This window comes from Microchirus variegatus (genome assembly GCF_963457635.1).
Source record: "Microchirus variegatus genome assembly, chromosome: 3".
In the NCBI taxonomy this organism is placed as follows: Eukaryota; Metazoa; Chordata; class Actinopteri; order Pleuronectiformes; family Soleidae; genus Microchirus; species Microchirus variegatus.
Genome location: NC_139804.1, coordinates 32,401,719 through 32,422,392, shown reverse-complemented (window position 1 = coordinate 32,422,392; position 20,674 = coordinate 32,401,719). Strand labels below are relative to the sequence as shown.

Below are 20,674 nucleotides of genomic sequence, written 5' to 3'. Positions count from 1 at the left end.
CTTTTTTGTCAGAATTCCGACTTAGATCTCAGAGTTCTGACTTTCTAACTTTCTTCCTCAGAATTCTGACTTTAATCTCAGAATTCCCACTTTCTGATTTTTTTCTGTTTTACTTTAACTTTCTTTCACATTATTTGTTTTAACTTCTTAATACTAACTTCTGTTGTAAAGCACTTTGGTCGACCCTGGCTGATGTTTTTCCCATGAGCGGCCCCCTCGTGTCCAGACTGGACACTTCATTGGCCTCCATGTTGTTTGAGTTTGAGACCCCTGCTCTTGCGGGCGCTTTTGTCCATTAGGGCCCCCTCCAACCCAAACCAAACCCCCCTGTGCACGCCACTGCATGAGCAGACCTGCTGCCTACGTCACAGGTGGCTCTGGCTCTGGCTGTGGCTCTGCGGCGCTCGGTCGGTCAGGCTGCTGCAGTGGATGGTGGGACGATAAAGAGGATGCGGTGGTTCTGCAGCAGCTGAGGAAAGTTTAAAGATGCTGCACAGAGAGGCAGCAGAGGACTGCGCGAGCTGCTGCAAGAAAAAGACACGCACGTGCACATGCACGCACGCACACGTGCACATGCACGCATGCACACACACACACACACAGCCTCCACCTGCATGATCTGTGAACCAGGTGAGTTGTGAGTGTGAACACGACTGGTGGTGGGTGTGGTGTCGCTCCCACAGTGTGTATGACTGCCCCACACACACACACACACACACACACACACACACACACACACACACACACACACACACACACACACACACACACACACACACACACACACACACACACGTATATACTGGTGAGGCAGCATTGGGTTTACACTAAACAGCGCAGCGGCAGCAGCAGCAGCGGGACAGCAGCTCCAGTCTGCGGCTCGTCCTGCACTAACCTCCATCATCATCATCATCATCATCATCATCATCATCACCATCACCATCGTCATCATCAGTGACCAGAAGAAGAGCAGAGGATCAGCACAGCTCCATCTCTGCTGCTGCTCACGTGAGTGTGTTTCTCAACGTTTATAATCCCATGTTATAGAGCACTATACGCGCAAAATATATAATTACGCGCAAAGTAAATTCAATCCACTGATGAGATGTGCATATTTATCTGTACATTATACATTTAGGACACCTGGAATTAAAACTTTGATTTTGAAATTTGACATTTTGAGGGCCACATTTGTTGATGGACACATTATTCAGAGTTGGTTGTTTAATGTAATTCAATTTAATTCAATTCAATTCTATATTATTTTATTTTATTTTATTTAATTTAATTTAATTTAATTTAATTTAATTTAATTTAATTTAATTTAATTCAATTCAATTTAATTTAACTTAATTTAATTTTAAGTCAGTCATAAAAGGAGTGTTTCATTGTTTTAAGATACCTTTAGGCTCCGGTTGAGGAGTATCTGAGTATGTTCCAGAAAGGCACCGTCTGCATTGTAGCGCACCTGTTGGCCCCGCCCCCCTCGTCACCCTCCACCTGTGCAGCAGGTTCTGTTGTTGCCCGCGGCTACAGGCGGCTCCATAAACACAGCTTTTCATTAGATTAGCTGGAAAAATAAACAACAACGCGCAGCAAAACGTCACGTACGCAGCCACAGATTATGGCTGACTAATCTGTTCATTGATCTGTTATTTTAGCAAATGCAGGTGTACAATTTCTGTTTCAGGATTGTCATCTGTATATTTTACATGAAAGAAAACAAAAAGTATGAGACAATAGTATGTATTATTTTCTGTGTCGGTATGTGTTTAGTCCAGATTATTCTATTATTATTCAATTATGACAATTTTAACGTCTCACAAGTTGGTGTGTAATATCATGTGGAGGTATTTATTTCCTTCCTGTTTGCCACAGTGGCATTTTAACTAAAATGTCAGATGATAAAAGTAGCTTCTTTAAATTTAAAATATTTGTCATTTTCTACGTAAACTATTCCCAAAAATGAGCTGGTTGTATCCTGCAAAAAAAAAAAAAAAGCCAAAAAAACAAAGACTAATCAAAGCGATTCAGTCGAATTTTATAGAAAAGCAAAGCAACTCCACCCACATGATCACATTCTTGACCCCAAATTACTACTTTATTCTTACTTTCTCATGACATGTCTTGTTGCTGTGTGTGTGCTCGTGAATCAAAACACCAAAACAAAGGAACCTAATTGTCCTGAAAGACGAGTGTCTCTGTCCACAAACACTAAAATACAGAGGGACATATCATATGTTACTACACACACAAGGTAATAAGGAAGATTGTGATTCTGATATACTACTATGTAAATAAAGGTAGAGTCCTCACACACACACACACACACACACGCACACACACACACGCACAATAATGTCATTAGGAAGTGTCCCTTTGTGTGAGTGCTGTTGTTGGATCATGTTGGACTCCTGGGTTTAATTTCATGGATATTTTTCTATCCACACACAATAATCTTCCACGAGTCACACACACACACACACACACACACACACACACACACACACACACACACACACACACACACACACACACACACACACATGCACACTCCGATAAAGACACACAGGAATTTGAATATAATTTTCCACTGTGGTCAAACAGTTGATAGATGAACGTTGATAGTGTCTCAAACCTGCTTTCATCTGTTTCCCCAGAGTGTCGGTATATTCACAAATGTGAACATGCTCCATTTCTGCTTATTTTATTGACATTTCTGTAACACCTAATATTATTTTTGATGATAGAATAGATAAACCAGCTTTTATTTAATGCACGTGTTCATGAAATCATATACACGTTGCTATGGACGAGTACTAAGGCCACATGTAAAAAAAAATGTTTAGTGTCAGAATTCTGACACTAAAGTCAGAATTTGAGATTGAAGTCAGAATTCTGACAAATAGTATTCTGAGATTAAAGTCAGAATTCGACATTAAAGTCGGAATTCTGAGAATAAAAATTAGAATTTGAGATGAAAATCTGAATTTGAGATTGAAGTCAGAATTCTGTCAAATAGTATTCTGAGATTAAAGTCAGAATTCGACATTAAAGTCGGAATTCTGAGAATAAAAATTAGAATTTGAGATGAAAATCTGAATTTGAGATTAAAGTCAGAATTCTGTCAAATAGTATTCTGAGATTAAAGTCAGAATTCAACATTAAAGTAGTAATTCTGAGATTAAAGTTAGAATTCTGAGATTAAAGTCAGAATTCGTCATTAGAGTCATAAAGTCGGAATTCTGAAATTAAAGTCAAAAAGTCAGAATTTTGAGAAACAAAAATGTACATATACAGTACATAAGGGAGGATTATAATATAGAGAGGTAAGAGATAGGAGAGTATTAGGCTTTATGTTACTCTCAAAGTAAAGTAAACTGTCTATCTATCTATATATATATATATATATATTTTGTGTGTGTGTTTTTAATTCATATACCATGCATTTTTAATGCATGTATTAATATATATATATATATATATATATTTTGTGTGTGTGTTTTTAATTCATATACCATGCATTTTTAATGCTGTGTGTCTGTCGTGCTTTTATTTTGTAGGCATTTTGGTCACCTGTGGGTGACATCTACAACAGGGTTTCTCACTCTCACTGTCCTGTTTCCCTGATTCAGCAGAGTTTACTGAAGAGTTGACCGTTTGAATCAGGTGTGTCTAAAACATACAGGACAATGGCTCCTCAGGATCAGGAGTGAGAAACCCTGATCTCCAACATAAAAGCATTAAGAACTGTTCAGTACATCCTCATAATCCAGTTTTCTTAGTTTACTTTCAGCCACTTTCTCTTTCTCTCTCTCATCAGCATGTGCTCATTGCTGTTTTTTAAGGCCATTCCCCTCCAGTGCGCTGTATTTCACTTATTTTTTTTTAATTGTGTCGTGCACAAAAGCCCACGTCCTCACTGGAATCTTTTATCCCTCCGTTCAGCCTGCAGGATGAACTTCAAGAACTTGTGGGAGTACCTGGCCTGGCTCTACTTCCAGTACCTGCTCATCACAGGCATCTATGTCCTGGAGCCCTGGGAAAAGTCCATTTTCAACTCCATCCTCTTCACCGCCATCGCCATGGTGATCTACACCTCGTACGTCTTCGTGCCCATCCACGTGCGCCTGGCGCTGGAATTCTTTTCCGGGATCTTTCGCGGTCAGCCGGAGAGCACCATGGCGCTCATGAACTAGAGGCGGTAGCAGCAGCAGCCTGCCACGGGGTGGATTAGCACGGGATTATTTCTCATCCGAAACAACAGCAGTGGATCACCTGAGCTTTATCAAGACTGAAAACATGAAGATCTTAAAGCAGAGCCTTGCTATCTTCTTTACATCCCTCTCCCCCCTGGCCTTACCCCATGGTATTAGACACGTGACAGTCCATCACTTTCACATCCTCGCTGTGAAATGTCTTGTGAAATGTTGTTTGTCCTTTTTTCTTTTTTCTTTTCTTACATACGTTTCGGGTTTTTGCATGAAAGGGTCTTACAGGAACTAGCAGATTTGCATGCTCGTCTCACTGCAGAACACGACAAAGGCTCTCGTCTTTCCATCGTGAGCAACAGACGCTGACTTACTCACTTGCTAGGGACAGATTTTCAATGTTGTGGAGGCTGAGATATATTGATTTTAGTTGTTGGTAATAAGGAATTGGATTCTTTATTTCCCAACTAATTAGAGCTGTGTCAGTCTAACTCAAATTTATTTCTATAGCACAAAACAACCGAGTTGAGCCAAAGTGCTGTACATCGCATGAATACATTAAAAAAAAAGAAATGGATTTTGATCCATTTTAAAATCTCGGCTAATTTTTACACCTAGATTAGTTACAGTTTTTTTTTTTTTTTAAATCTGAGCAAGATAATCCAGAGCCTTTGGGACATTGAGGGGGACACCACTTGGTCCAAACAAGATGACCTCAGTCTTGTCTGAGAAGGTTCCAGGGTCGTCCGGGCTTTAGTGTCTTAATTAGAGCTGTATGAATGACATAATCTGGGTTATTCCACAACTTTGGCTGTGTCCAAAATCACTCTGTCTACCACGTCGTCTCCCATTTGCCATAACTGACCGTGAAACCCATAATGTGAAATGTGAAAGCACCGTTTGCACAGTTGTCTCCTCCCAAAGAGCAACGCTGTGTCCATAGCATGTATATCTGCCATCTGCCTAGACAGGTTGGGGTGAAGAATGGGGAAGAATGGGGGACAGATAGTGGGGAGAGAAAGGACAAGAGGGAGGTGAGTTAGAGACAGAAGAGAGAGACCAGATTTACAGATTTATTAAATTATATAGGACAGTTCTGAGTCGGCGATGACGTGTTTATAGAACTACAATGTCATTTATACAAGCAGCAGCAGAGATTTTTGATGGAGAATTAAACTGATATCACATTAGCATAATAATAATGGCGATGTTATGATATGACAATAGAAATCGAAATTGGATCTGGATCCTGCAGCCTGCAAGATGAGGGCACAGATAGAGAGAGAGAGGACAGGAAGGAAAGACACAAACCAGGGAGAGAAAGAACAAGGTTAAGGGAATATAATTAAGTCATATTCATTCCCTGAAGGCGGATTTCCACCGAGCGCGTTACGCGGCGCGGTCACCGCTGCTGATCACTTCCATTCTAATCAATGTGAGCATTTCCACCGCACTCGGCAGCGTCCCAGAAGCGGCTCGCCTCGGCGCTATCGTTAGGTAGCAGTTCTATTTTTACCGTTGGCGCAGCTGAGTCGTGCCAATAAGCTCAATCCGACACAGAATCAGAGTAAAACACTTCCGGCCCCCTTTCAAAATAAAACATAATACGCAGTTCATATAGCCTGTCACAACTTTGCGTTGCCCTGAGTGAGCCACAGCTTTAACTATAAGCTTTATCAAAAAGGAAGTCAAACTTTAAACACAGAGAGGGAATCCACCTCCCGAACTGTCACTGGGAGCTGGTTCCAAAGAGACACTCATAAATCAAGAAACAAGAAAAAAAAAGAAAGAAAATGAACTATTAACGTTTAACATTTTCAAGAACAGATTGAGGGGAGTGATTTTACACACAGCCTTCTTCAGACTCAGTCATTCTCCAGTTGTGTGTCTGTTTACTTGCGACATCTGTGACGCCGTGTTATCTCTCATTGTGAAATGATTTTTTGTAATGAAAGGTATAGAACTCAGCCCGACATTTCTGACATGCACTTAACGATTCACATAAAATGACAAAAACGTCAAGTTTCTATTACACAGGCGTGGCGTGTGTGTGCACGTTTAGTGATTTCCTAGTTAAAGTGAGTAATATGACAAAATAGCGTGTGTGTGTGTGTGTGTGTGTGTGTGTGTGTGTGTGTGTGCCGAGCCCCGTCTTTATCTGCTTGTTTTTTAACTGCTGGTATGTCAGGAAGCTGTGCTCGGCACTGAGCATGAGCAAATATTGGTGCGACACACCTTTGTGTTTCGGGCTTGGCTTTGTTAATGATGCAGCTGTTTTTTACTCCACCGTGCGGCTGCTGAACTCGAAGCTCGACTGTTTGATGCCAAATGCAAAAACCGACAAAGACGTGCAGTCAAATTGGCCTGCATGAAAACAAAAAAAACCCCCCGAGAACCAAGAAAGAGTCTTCCTCACCTGTAGTTGATCTATAGATGATGGATGAGCAGGAAAGAGAAGGTGGCGTAGTTTGTGATGAGCACTGCTTTTAGTCTTTGATTATTTGTGCTTTGGGGTCGAGGGCTTGCTGATTATAGTCTGAACCATCTTTATTTATTCATATGGAGTTATATATATATATCTGTATATATTTGTATACACTGGTAAATGCTTGGCTGGTTACAATGTCAATTACCAAACAGTTTTTTTTTGATTGTTTATATTCGTCTATTCTCATGTGGCCATAAATTTCAAATAATTTTTTCATTTCCACTCCCCGAGCCTGAAACGTGCTTTTATATTGTTTTCCAATTGATGTCATTTCATATTTAAAGTAGTCCAGACTTTTCCTCCAATAATAGTAAGAATCAGACTTTTGTTTCCTACCGTTCACTGAATAAATGCTTTATTTACACATGAAAGCGATGCGTCACTGCAATATTAAGAAAATAAAGACACTTGGACAAATCTCCTCTCTCTCACTCGTGTTTTTTTCTGTTTTTTTTTTTTGTGTGCACGGTATGTTGAGAGGTTGCTCTAAAAATGAAAAGAACAAACTAAACAAAAAGGGGCAGGTCAGACGTGACGCGGCAGACTATACCACATAAAGTAAATTCACACAATAAGAGGCAGAGTCACCAAACCAGTTTTGCTCAGACTCAGAGTGTAGGAATGAATGCCCAACGGCTCTGCTTTCCCTGCTGCAGGTACCAGCTAATGTGTGTCCGCTTTGTTGCAACAGACACAGTTTTAATCCAGCGTGAGGAATGATGAGCAAATTAAAGTCATGTTTCTTCGGGTGTTGTCACATCAGGTGACTCCAATATCAGTGGTGGACGAGGAAGCGGAAAACTGTTTTGGTTTGTAGGTTATAGCCAAAGGGACTGGCCTGGATTTTCATGTTTTTTTTATTTTGTTGATCTTTCCTTTTCCTCTTTTTTGAAAGGCTGACCTCAGACTATTTGAAGAAGTGCTTTCTGTTTACACTTCACATGTTAATTTGTATCACATGAAGGAAGAGGTCAAAGGTTATCTCCCTAATGGCAAGGGGTAAAAAGAGTTTTCTGCAGACTCACACTCACTCACACACTCAGAGGGAACCGTGGAAACTGTGTAAACAAAGAATTCCTTTTTTTTTTTTTTTTTCAAAATGATTGATTTTTGGGGGGTTTTCAAAATTGTGCAAGTTGAAGTTTCAATAAGCCACTACATGCTTCAAATCACAGTATTGTGGGTCTTAAAAACATAAACTTTGTTTTTGAATTAGGGTTGTTTGATCGCTGTGAATCGATTCCTAGTCAGGGTGTGGCGATATCACATTCCAGTGCTTTTGTTGTTTTTTTACCCAATCATGGTATCATGCTCCATGGTAAAGAAGCAAACACATGGCTACTCAATATGCAGCCGAAGCAGTTGAATGAAGATGGACCAAGGAAAAACGCAGAAGAACTAAATCGCGGCTGTACTTCTTAACGAAGACGGATGCTGACACAGATCTAACTTCTAACTGCTATGTGAGTGGGCTCGTTAGGGTTAGCATTTAAGCTAGAGCTAACGAGCTTTCTTCAGACTTTATGAACTACAAACGGATTATTTGGATTATTTAGCGGCCGAAAAGGAGCAGAACTTGAGAATGAGTGGACACCTTGAGGAACAGGACACATTAGTTATGTCTGATTCGTGCTAATGATTTAGCCACTAGCTGAGAGCTAGCACATCATCAGCTCATTCAGTAACAGACTGATCCATCCACACGACACCTCAGAGCCACTTAATGTATTTCATTTGATTTGATATTAGAAATATGTATCTATCTTTGACCCTTATAACTCTTAAGTATATAGTATATTTTGTTTTTCATTTTTATGAAACAACAAAAACAGATGATGGAAATATGACTACACGAGTGTAAGGACAAGAAATGATAACAGAATAAGCCCAGCCCCCCCCCATTTTTCAAGTTATTTAATTTCAAATATTAAGAGATTATTATGTCCAGTTTTGTATGTATTCTTCTGTGTAGCAGTGTAGCTGCTAGCTACAAAATAGTATCTGTGCTCCAGAGAAGTAGCTCATATGAGAGGTGTGGTTTCACTGACAGCTAGACCAGGAGGGGGTTGTGCTATGCAAATATGATGATTATGTCTTTTGGCTCCCAGAAGGTGTAAATTTTGAGGTTAAAATTCTCCCCAAAGCAGTTTGAGGAGTGCCTACATTCAAATGACCACATCTTCTTCGAATATTATCTGGTTTACATGTGTACAGTGTCGGAACGCTTAGAAATCACAATTTCAGGATCTATAAATAACTCAAAATGTCCCTCGGGCTACTTGTTGCCAGTTCTGCCATGGCTGGCACTGAACGATCTGGGGGGGTGGGGGTGGTTGGTGTTTTAGGTTATTGTTTCTGTTGTGTTTACATGTGTCCTGCGTCTTAAAGAGAACTTGAGGGAAGTCCTAGCAACTGTTGAGTCCACAGACAAGGGTCACATGACCTGGAGAAAAACACACTAATACAAACCAACGCTGCTGGTTTGTGCAGCTTTAAGAACCATGCATACATTTGTACAGCCTAAACAAAGCGTCAACAGTTAAAGCCTAACCTTAACCAAACCACAATTCAGCCTTAATAATGAGCCTTAAACAGTTCCTCAGGCCGAAAACATCCTAAAGAGATCACAGATACAAGTACACACACACACACGCACGCACGCACACACACACACGCACAGTGTTAGTTCAACAACAAAAGAGTAGGAGCTATTGTTCAGCTTTTCCTCAGCGCAGGTGTGTGACAGTGAATATTGCCATGGTTCTAACGTTTTGTTTAGCTTTAATTTATGACCGACAACAAGAGACATATTTAGACACAGACACACAGATGAGCATGAGCTTTGTCGATGAGACTCTGTCTTCTCTGACATCTTTTATCCAGTGGTTAACATTTGGCTAATTATTGAAGTAATTATTTCACATTCTGTATCATTTAACTTTTAGCTATCCTCCCTCCCTACCTTCGACCGACCGACAGACTGACCTAACTACTCATCTACTTACGTCTGACTGACCTACCTACGACCGACCGACTGACCAACCTACCTACCTAAGACTGACTGACCGATCTACCTATCTATCTACTCACAACCAACCTACCTACCGACCGACTGACCAACCTACCTACCTACCTACCTACCTAAGACCAACCGACTGACCGATCTACCCATCTATCTACTCACAACCAACCTACCTACCTACCGACCGACTGACCAACCTACCTACCTACCTAAGACCAACCGACTGACCGATCTACCCATCTATCTACTCACAACCAACCTACCTACGACCGACCGACTGACCAACTTACCTACCTAAGACCAACTGACTGACCGATCTACCTATCTATCTACTCACAACCAACCACCTACGACTGACCGACTGACCCAGCTACCTACCTACCTAAGACAAAGCAACTGACCGATCTACCTACCTACGGCCAACCGTCTTACCTACCTAAGACAAACCAACTGACAGACCGACCTACCTTCGACCAACCTTCTTACCTACCTAAGACAAACCAACTGACAGACCTACCTACCTACGACCAACCTTCTTATCTACCTAAGACAAACCAACTGACCTACCTACCTACCTACCTACCTACCTACAACCTATGGCCTACCTATCTATCTGCCTACCTAATAGGCTCATTTATTGGCTTGTTTTAAGGGAACAGTGTTTGCATTGCTGGCTGTGTGTGTGGGTGTGTGTGTGTCTGTTGTTGTATAATGTTTCAGGCGAGGGCTTGGTCAAACACTTCACAGTGTTTTTTCCTTACAATGATAAGAAATTAAAGAAAATGTAATTTACTGAGTAAAAACAATGACAATTGACATTTAATCATAAAGAGAAAAACAAACGCTGTAAAGACGTTGGTGCCGCTGAACAAAAAAGTAGATTAGATTAAACACAGTGGTCCACAGTTTAGATATGATTTGGGAATAGAATCAAGATCCCAACACGGATCAGGTACAGGATCACATTATTGTGCCATCGACTATAAATCACATCAGATTTCTTTCTGGGCTGATGGCTCTGTGTCACAGGGAGCGTGTGCTGTTCGGGTGACTGTGCAATTATTAGTAAAAAAAGAGAGGAATTCACCAAATGACACTCCCTCGCAGTCCTGCTGTGTGTGTACGTGTGTGTGTGGTTCAAATCAGTCAATATGATCCTGGGAGTGGCCGAGCTTGATAAAAAACCTGAGCCCAACCAGGCATGAAACCACAGTCAGAGCCAAACCCTGAAAAGATAAATGGACTTTCACTTCTCTTTAAAAAAAAAAAACCTTCTGCAGTCGTTGCTTCACATAAGGAAGAGTGATGTAAGTGCATTATAAGAGCGCCATCATTAAACACAATATCTTCTGCATTTTTTTGTGTCTTCATTTTTAATACATCACACAGTTTTTGTCAGATCAAATATCTAAATTGTGAGCCTTGAAACACAAGACTGCCACCAAGTGGACAAATAGGGAAGCACTCTTTCACTCTTACACATGTAATAACAAAAGACTTCTTCTTTTGCACGAGCGATAACATCACAAGACTCCAGGATCAAGCAGAGGAGATGATCCTGTTTAACACCAGAGGGCAGTGTGTTCATTTAAAAACAGGGACGTATGCACGCACACACACACACACACACACACACACTCACACACACACTGCTTTAGAGGAATGTTAGTCAGGGTTACCAACATGAGTTGTTTGTGTGAAACTCACAAAGGAGACTTTTGTCGTTTCTTCTCCACTTGTCTGATCTTCACCGGGTTAGAGTTTCTGTTAAGTGCACAAAACAAGTGTGTAAAAAAAAAACCCAAACACCTACACTCAGGGGGAGGGAACTGTGCAAACACGGTCACTTTAGGACTCGAGTCGAGTGGCGTAAAGGCAAAGGCAAGATTGGACTGTATTTTATTTTTGCACTATATTTGAAGTGCTTGTTGTTAATTTACGACTACATAGAGTAAGGGGCGGCCGCTGTAGTGGGCACTGGATCTGGTAAATTTAAGAGGTAGTGTGGAGTTAGTATCGAAGGATGCGTGAGGAACATGGATAATAAATCTAAATATCTTTGGACGTACAACTCAAGGTCCTCTGCTGGAGCATTGGTTTATGTTTAAAGGCGCCATATGTAAGAATGTGGACGGAAACGGTTACTACACTCAGATTCAAAATACCGAGGTCTTTTAGGTTTCGTTTTCTGACGTAACTGGCAACCCGTGGTTGCTCTGCAGCTGAGACTCTACTGCAAAGATTGGTAGACGGCGGTAGGTGGCGCCACATGCCAAAACAGGATTTCAAAACATAAACATGATTTGCAGCCTGCAAAATATTTTTTTTAATGCAAATATTTTGGCTGTACTGTTGTTGTTTGTTATATGAACATTATTCCTGAGACTCTGTGACATATTAGGAGGATTTTATGGCCAGTTGCTTTAGATTTATTACATAATGCACCTTTGAATAGTTTCGACATGATCTCTGTCATAAATACACTCATAGGTACACCTGTTTTACTGCTTGTTAATGCAAATATCTAATCAGCCAATCACATGTGTTTATGTATATGGTCAAAACCAGCTGCTTAAGTTCAAAATAATCTTTACAATGAGGGGGAAACAAATGTGATTTAAGTGACTTTAATCATCGTAGCAAGGTTGGCTGAATGTTACAGAAACTGCTGATCTACTGGGATTTTCACCGAAATTTACAGAGAAAATAAAATAAAAAACTAAGCTGGGGACACACTACACACCTCTCACAGGTGTCACTGATTGTGAAAAGACTTGGAGTAATATACCAACTTGAATTTTGTCATGCTTTTGTCGCTGCTGTCTTATTTTCCAGTTCTGGTGGGCCTATTGAAACCCTTTTGTTGACCATCTCTGGCCCGCAGATCCTATTTTGGACATTTAAGGTCTATACACTCAACAAAATATAAACGCACAAAGAAAAACTTGTAGTTATTGTTATGTGACAAAACAGAGTAACTATCCAAAAATGACAGTACGACTTTATCAATAAAGTGGCAGCGAGCATTAGGATTAATTTCTAAACAAAAGTCCTGGAGCAATGGCAGGAAGAACACAATGGGGGTCAATGATCCAAGTTCACATACTTCAATAACGTGTGTGTCCACCGTTAGTCGATCGCGGCCTGGAATGATCGTGGAATGATGCACATTCAGTTGTGTTGCCACAGCTGTGTAACGCTCAACCCAGCACTCAGCATGCCAACGGCACGCTCCCTCATGATTTGTGACATCTGTGGCATATTGACAAGTGACAAAAGTCCACATTTTGGTGTGCCCTTTTATTGACCAGACCATAAGGAGTGTCTGTGTACTGGTCACGCATATTGACCACCACTCTGCCATGCTCCATGACTCTTGTGAGTTGAAATACTCAATCTGAGATTGGCCAAGTGACACTGGACTACTGGGTATGAGCAAAACAAATCATTCCATAAACATCAAAAATCTGAGCAAATGTCACGACATTCTATTTTTGTTCGCCATTTCAAGTTTGTGCGTTTATATTTTTGTTGAGTATACATTCACTGCAGCTCCGAGATCTCCTGAACATGAATGGGGTTAACGAAAGGTAATACACGGTGCTCTCTCTCTGCTCGGCTGCACCTGCTGGGTAAGTTAACTCGTCCTTATCCGTTGAGTATGTAGAGTGTGTGGCTGGAGGCCCGAGGGCGAGGCCGCTGCCAGTTTTTGAATGAATGGACAGGTGAGAGGCGCCCGGCTCCTCTGTGACCAGCTGGGCACTGTAAGCTGACCGCTGTTGTTGTGTGTGGTCCTGAATGGAGTGGAGAGACTCCGAGGTCGAGGTCGGGCACGAAGAAACCCAAGGGAACCCCACTTTCTCTCAGTCTCAGGCCGCATTTCTTGCACTTTGTCTGTCACGGAGGGGCAAGTCAGGGATACATCACCTGAGCTGCTGGGAAGGAGGGAAAGGAAGAAAAATGTAAACGGAGGCAAGGAGATAAAGATGAAGACGTGTACGTGGGCAGATAGAAATAGTTTAGACCAGGGTTTCTCACTCCTGGTCCTGGGGAGCCACTGTCCTGCATGAGTTTAGTTTCCCTGCTCAAACTCACCTGATTCAAACACATGGGTCGTTATCAGGCTTCAGCAGAGCTTACTGACGAGATGACCGTTTGAATCAGGTGCGTTTGAGCAGGGGAAACACCTAAAACATGCAGGACAGTGTGCTCCCCAGGACCAGAGAAACCCTGGTTTAGACAAACACAATCTTCTCCTTCTTAGTAGCTCCAGCACCGTCAGCCCTCTCTGTTTCCCAAATTAATTTCCCGTCTTCCTGCTCACTCATCATAGCTGGTCATAGATCTGCCTGAGGACGTGAGGTCTTTGACAGGTGAGGCATGTCCGCCGCTCCTCAAACATCCACTTCCAAACGGCAAGTGGAGGCTTTCCACCAGACAAACATGATTTTTTTGATAAAAACCCAACGCTATCTTGTTACGGCCACCAAGAATGAATCATTGTGCGGCCGCACAGTTTGAATCATAGTTTGCAAACGTAGCTGCCAGAGGTATCTGGGGTGTGTGTGCAGAAAGTTGATCACAGCGAGCAGGCGAGCATTACAACTGCGCTGATCTGAGGCAGATTAGCTGGTTCCTAACAAACAGCTCAGGTTTTAGCAAGTGTTGAGAGAGGAGATTATCAGCGCTCTTCAGACTCAAGCTTTCTCCTGGATCTTCACCAAATACCAGTAGCCTGGTTTTAAAGTCAATTTTAATCAACTCATGGTCCTGAAAGCCAACCCTGCATGAATCTGCTTGGAAAATACATCATAAAAATGGTTTGTACTTTCCTGACTGCAGCTTCTTGCAGAAAGCTGCACAATCCTTCACTTAAAAAAAAAAAAAGGCCATTGTAGTGCACTGGCCTCTGTCACAGACCCCTCTTTGCTTGGCTTTGTCCCACTGCAGGAGCCCAGGTAGCAGGTTGGATGTTGGAGAAAAGCCGCACGTATCGGGTGACCCGTTGCCCCACAGCCTTTGCTCCTCGCCCAGCTCGCAGCGATGGAGTGCTCCTGGCGGCCGCTGTATCCCGTGTCACAAAAGCACCTTTCTACACAAGAGGCCTCAGAGAATGGGCCACAGCACAGCGGTTCACCTTGGGTCAGCTCCAGCCTGCCTGTAGTTGGATTTCAGACCTCCCCCCTTTGCCTCCAGAAAACAGCCTCATTGGTGGGGATGTTCTTTCACCCAAGCCTGGCAGAGATATCAGAGAGAACCTGGAGCTGCTGCTGCTGCTTCCAAGACACCGCCGGAAAGGATGAGTGACCACACGACTTACACATAACTGGGTGAGTCAAGTCTTACTCATTACGGGGCTCATTTCGTGTGATAACGGGACCAAATATATAGATGTAAGGAGTAAGGGAAACACCTGAAATATACACACATCACAATTTTTACTGATATAGAAGGAGAAAATCAGGTTTTATTCTGAACAGCTGCTGAATTCACCGGTAAATAAATGAGTACAGACAAGAAACTGATGTGTGAAATCAGCTTTAGGTCAAGTGCAGTCTGCAGATCCACTGTGTCACCGCGGGAAAACAGAGCTCCGACACACGAGGGTGGTTCAGAAAAGTGGAAACAGAGACAGAGAAACACAGACAACTGTGCAACGTAAATGAAATCATCGTCAGTTCTTTGTGATATGATCTAATCCTTATTTTGTGTTTTATTGTAAAGAAGATAGAGAAATTAAATCAGTACAAACAGGGAAGGTAAACACTGAGGGCAAGCTCTGTTTTTCAATGTCACCGTGCACAACTATTCACTATGTCAAATAAGTTTTTTTTCCAGCTGTTCCCTTTTTAAAGTGCATCATATTTAGAAGCAAGTTTTCCTATGTCAGTGATAATCTGGTAGTTTACAAGTGTCAGGTCTGTTTGTGAGCAGGTGCAGTGTGAAGTTAATCTGTGAGTAATTAGACCAGACAGTCAATTTTCCACTCAGTGTTTTGTAAATAAATTTGTCTGCAGTGTGTGGACACAGTGTGTGTGTGTGTGTGTGTGTGTGTGTGTGTGTGTGAGGTTCTTGTACTCGCAGCATACTGAGGACCAGTGAGGATTTTTAACCAACAAAGTGAGGTCATTTTTACGAAGTGAGGACATTTTTGTCGGGACTCACTTTGTTTTCATTGAAATCACTTCCTTAGGTTGTAAACATGCTATACTCTGTTTTTTAACAGAGATCCTCAATTTGGTACAAAAACCCGTTTTCCAGCCCTGGTCGATTCACACCTTTTGCTTTGGGGTGCCACCTGCAGACATTTTATGGTATTGCACCCAGTAGATGTCATTCATGAAGTAGATATTTGTAATTGCGTTGATTTATAAAGTGGAAATGCTGGTCCTCAGTATGCAGCAAGTACAAGAATGTGTGTGTGTGTGTCGCAGCACATATCATATGCTGCAGGTGCACCCATGATAATACACAACTCCTTATATGGACATCCTGGAGGTGTGTGTTTATAGGTCACATAATCAGGCCTTAAAACGTGTTTTTTCCCCATCTTCTTATCAGTGATATAAAGTAGCAATACATTTGACCGTTTTCCTTTTCTTTTTGTTCATAAAAACGAGCCAAGTGACCTTTATCTCCAAATTTCACAAATTCTACAGTGTGGAAATTGATGAATGCATGTAAATAATGTCACCATAATCCAGCTAAGATAAAATTATGCTTTGTTTTCTAGATTTTTGAGGAGTTCATGCTTTGTTTTTGAAGAAAAATGCCAATTTGAGGGAGTCATTAAAACACAGATTTATAGAACTGTGCAACTTCAAAGTATATGAGCATGTGTGCATCCATATATGAAATTGTATACTGTATGTATATAGCGTATATTTCCAATCCAGTCTTCTATCAAAGGTGTGTTGTGTAACCTCTCAGTCAACCATGAGGACAATCTGGTGTCAGTGGCCTCTTGTGGCCGCCGTGGTGGTCGCGCTCACCGTGGCGTCCGGTGCCGAAGCGAAGACGACACCGAAGCCAAAGTACCAGTTCACCAAGAAGCCGGCCTCTCAGGTGACACAGCAGCACAGTCCAGTGACCACCAGCTCGCCCAAGACACTCAAGGCCACTGCGAACCCTGTGGAGCCCCACCCACTGCCACTCACAGAGAGGTCCTTCCCTCAGTACCACTCTGTGAGCACTGAGCCCCCCGGTGTTGGTCTTGAGAACTACACGCTGGACTACAACGAGTGCTACTTCAACTTCTGTGAGTGCTGTCCTCCTGAGAGAGGCCCCCGGGGGCTGAAGGGAGACAGGGGCCTGCCAGGTTTGTGTCTATACCCCCCAAAAAACAACGCACAAAATACTGTTAAATTGTTGAACGTCACTTATTTTTTCCCTTATTCAGGACCACCAGGCGAGAGAGGCCTCGCAGGGGCAGCAGGTTCACCAGGACCACCAGGTGTGAGTGGTCCTGTGGGGTTCAAAGGAAACAAAGGTACAGGAGAACTACAGGGTATTTATTAGTCATAATATGTACCAAGAATGTAAAATACAGCCATTACAGAAAGGCACCGATCATAGCAACTTATCTTGGAGCCATTTTCTTGGAAAAAAAAGGGATATGAGGCTGTTGTTTTTGCTTTTTCTTTTGCAAACTTACACAGATACACAGACAGGATGACATTTTAATAAAACCTTTTGTGACAACACTTCAAACATAATGTATATGTTCATATTCTTTTAGTTCACCTATAGATTAAAATTGAAAAATATTGATGGTGTTACATATTGTTTCTTGACTATGAGCATTGCTATTTTTTAGGCGATCGAGGTGACAGAGGAGCCAGCGGGACAGCCGGGTCACCGGGTGTTCCAGGGAGACCGGGACAAAAAGGTTGAATCTTTTTTTATGCTGAATCAATGCAATTAGATATCGAGACTGAATTATAACTTACACTGTTTTTTGTTTTTCTTAAATTTTGCAGGTGATTTCGGCTCCAAAGGTGAGAAAGGCGAAACAGGGCCACAAGGCGTCAAAGGCAATTGGGGCGAGAAAGGAGAACCAGGCCAGAATGGAAGCCCGGGTGTGAAGGGAGAACCAGGAAGAGAGGGGCCAGCTGGACCTCCAGGAGTGGCTGTTGAGCTCGGTCCTAAAGGAGACAAGGGGGACAGGGGCGAGTGTAGCGCATACGGGGAGAAAGGTCAGAAAGGTGAGCGAGGAGATCCTGGCACCTCTGGCATCCCAGGACACATGGGCATTCCAGGGATGAACGGTAAGCACGGTTCCTCAGGTCCGGTAGGTGTCCGAGGGGATCAGGGACCTCCTGGACCTACGGGAGAAGCAGGAGTGCGAGGTCCGCAGGGACTACAAGGCATACGAGGGCCACACGGGCCAAAGGGGGACAGAGGCTATCCTGGGATGAGAGGTGAGCGAGGCATTCGTGGAATGAAAGGCGCTAAAGGATCGGGAGTTCCTCAGAAACGCTCTGCCTTCAGTGTGGGCATCTCTCCAAAAAAGTCCTTCCCTGCCTCTGGCTTCCCAATCCGCTTTGACAAAGTCTTCTACAATGAAGACGACCACTTCAACGTCACGTCCAACAGCTTCACCTGCGTCGTCCCTGGGGTTTACGTCTTCTCCTTCCACATCACTGTGCGCAACCAGCCGCTGCGAGCCACGCTGGTGGTGAACGGGAAGCGGCGGGTGAGGACCCGGGACTCTCTGTACGGTCAGGACATTGACCAGGCGTCCACTCTGGTGGTGCTGCAGCTGGCACTGGGCGACGAGGTGTGGATGGAGACGCTCAGAGACTGGAACGGGGTGTACGCCAGCAGCGAGGACGACAGCATCTTCTCCGGGTTTCTGCTGTACCCAGACACGCCCTGACTCTCAGCAGTGACGGTCTCTTCATCTATCCCACTGATCCACCGTGAGCAGACACTGCTGATGCAGCTTTAAAAAGGTTGGTCACCAGGCCATCACAGGGCCACATAGAGACATACAACCATTCACTCTCACACCTAGGGCCAATTTAGAGATGTTTTTGGACTGTGGGAGGAAACCGGAGAACCTTACACCTCCATCCAGGTAAATGTTAAAAATAATAATTTAAGTAGAGCAAAACACTTTAGAAGATATCGAGAAGCAGCATGATAGGGATTGCTGTCATGTTTGTTTCTTCTGCGAATTATGCATTAGTGACAAATATACAAATATACAGAAATAAATTGGAAAACCAAGGGGGTTTGTTCATGACGCCATTAATCTTGAATAGAAATTTGTACTTCTATGGAATTATGACCTCTATCCTGACCTGTGCCCTGACCTCTGCCTCCTCTCTGACCTTGAGGTCACTTCTTACCAACATTTGTTGTTGCTGCTGCCCACTTGTGGCTTTCGGACGTATTGCAGGTGGGCCACACTGGGCTGTAAAAAAAAATAAAATACTGCTATTTATCTAAATTCATTCAAAACATATATTCTAATATAAATATATATATACAGTATATACAAAATAATCAAAAGATATTACAATATGTGTAATAAAATATGACATTGAATCTTGTTATTCACATTTTAATATGTTTATTTGTAAAATCTCCTCTAGGGCATATACAGTATATCGCTAACTGAAGATACATACACACAGATTATATCATGTTTGTGTTCAGTATATAATGACATCACTGTTTGCTTTATTATCACTTTAATTGTAAATCTGGGGAGAACGGAGTACTTCTCACATGTATGCGCAGTATTGTTGTACAGTTGGGTTGTATAAAATAAATAAAATAAAACTCCAGTAACACAAACCATTTATGGAATGTTTAATTTCTAGTTATTATCAGACAGATTTGTTGCATTCACACGTCATTAATCGGGTTTAGATTCCGCAGGCGGTTAGCTTGGAGTTGGCGGTGAAAACTTGAGTGGAGGAACCTGAAGATTTGGATGATGCTCAGAATGAAGGTGCAGGAGCTGCTGCTGTGGAGCCTGGATGGTGGTGGATTCAGCTGCAGAGAGATTTTCATGGGGGGGGGGGGGGAGAAAAAAGAAGTTGAGGATCTTTGAAGGGTTGGGGCCAATTCCAATTCCTATCTTAACCCTCAAACTCAACCCTTAATCTTAACTGGCCCTCTAAGATTGACCCTAAGATTGAGGGTTAAGCAAGGAATTGGAATTCACCCTTGGCCTGTTACCAGGGTTAGCTCATGATTTCATTCATGTCATGCATCCATCTTCAATAGTGTTAGTGATGCAGTGATAGGCGGGGTCCAAACAACCATTCACTCTCACACTCGCACCTATGGTCAATTTACAGTGTTCAATTTGCCTTATCCGGAGAACTTGGAGAACCTGTAGAAAAGGTTAGGCATTTCATTCAAGAAAAGGTTGCATTCACCTTTAAGGACGCATCACTGCATCGCTTTTGGTTGGCTCCACATGATGAGGCCTAGCTGAGGCACCCTGGCCTTACAGCTGTACTGACCCGGTCTCCGTCTGACCACGACATGGTCCTCGGACAGCGCTGTTCCCATTTTTGAGTTGTCCTTGTAGAAGTAGTAGCTTACGGGAGGAGCGGGCGCGGGGACGTTGTACTGAACGTGGCAGACGAGTATCATCGTTTTTGCCATCGGGTCTCTGTCTGTCACAATCTCCAAAATTGGCTTCGAGAGACGCTCTGAGAAAGAAGAGAGTTTAATGACATTTGAGATCACGTGGTGCAACAGATCTTCACTGTGAGGGTTAGTAGTGGATGTTTGAACGCAACCAGGACAACATTCCATGACAAAACACACCTAAGACCTGCACTGGAGCATCAACTGAAACGGCGGAGTGCGTTCGTCTGTTTCTGTCCCAGGACACGCGGCAAGAGTACTTCCCCTGGTCCTCGAGGGTCAAGTTGTCCAGGTAAAAATGTGGGTCGCTGCCTCTCTGTTTCATAAATTCCACGCCGCCCT

The 20,674-nt window shown here is 42.8% G+C and overlaps 3 protein-coding genes across 3 annotated transcripts in view; 2 read left to right on the top strand and 1 right to left on the bottom strand.

The window, feature by feature from the left end:
- Positions 1–3,956: 3,956 nt before the first annotated feature.
- On the top strand, positions 3,957–4,199 carry sptssb (serine palmitoyltransferase, small subunit B; the record flags this gene model as incomplete). Its single annotated transcript, XM_083886632.1, has 1 exon — positions 3,957–4,199. One exon carries the CDS (start codon positions 3,957–3,959, stop codon positions 4,197–4,199), a length of 243 nt encoding a protein of 80 aa, XP_083742758.1.
- Positions 4,200–16,657: 12,458 nt separating this feature from the next.
- otol1b (otolin 1b) lies at positions 16,658–18,599 on the top strand (the record flags this gene model as incomplete). The annotated part of the gene is made up of 4 exons (XM_083886974.1): positions 16,658–17,039; positions 17,121–17,210; positions 17,538–17,609; positions 17,701–18,599. 4 exons carry the CDS (start codon positions 16,658–16,660, stop codon positions 18,597–18,599), a joined length of 1,443 nt encoding a protein of 480 aa, XP_083743100.1.
- A 718-nt stretch (positions 18,600–19,317) lies between these two features.
- Positions 19,318–20,674, bottom strand: part of LOC310924306 (low affinity immunoglobulin gamma Fc region receptor III-A-like) — a 3,339-nt gene continuing 1,982 nt past the window's right edge. Inside the window, exons 4-6 of the mRNA XM_083886002.1 lie at positions 20,513–20,674; positions 20,116–20,394; positions 19,318–19,726 (exon numbers count right to left, since the gene is read on the bottom strand). The exon at positions 20,513–20,674 is cut by the window's right edge and continues 111 nt beyond it. Coding sequence (XP_083742128.1) covers positions 20,129–20,394; positions 20,513–20,674 — 428 coding nt within the window. The 3' untranslated portion in view covers positions 19,318–19,726; positions 20,116–20,128. The remainder of the gene's footprint in view (positions 19,727–20,115; positions 20,395–20,512) is intronic.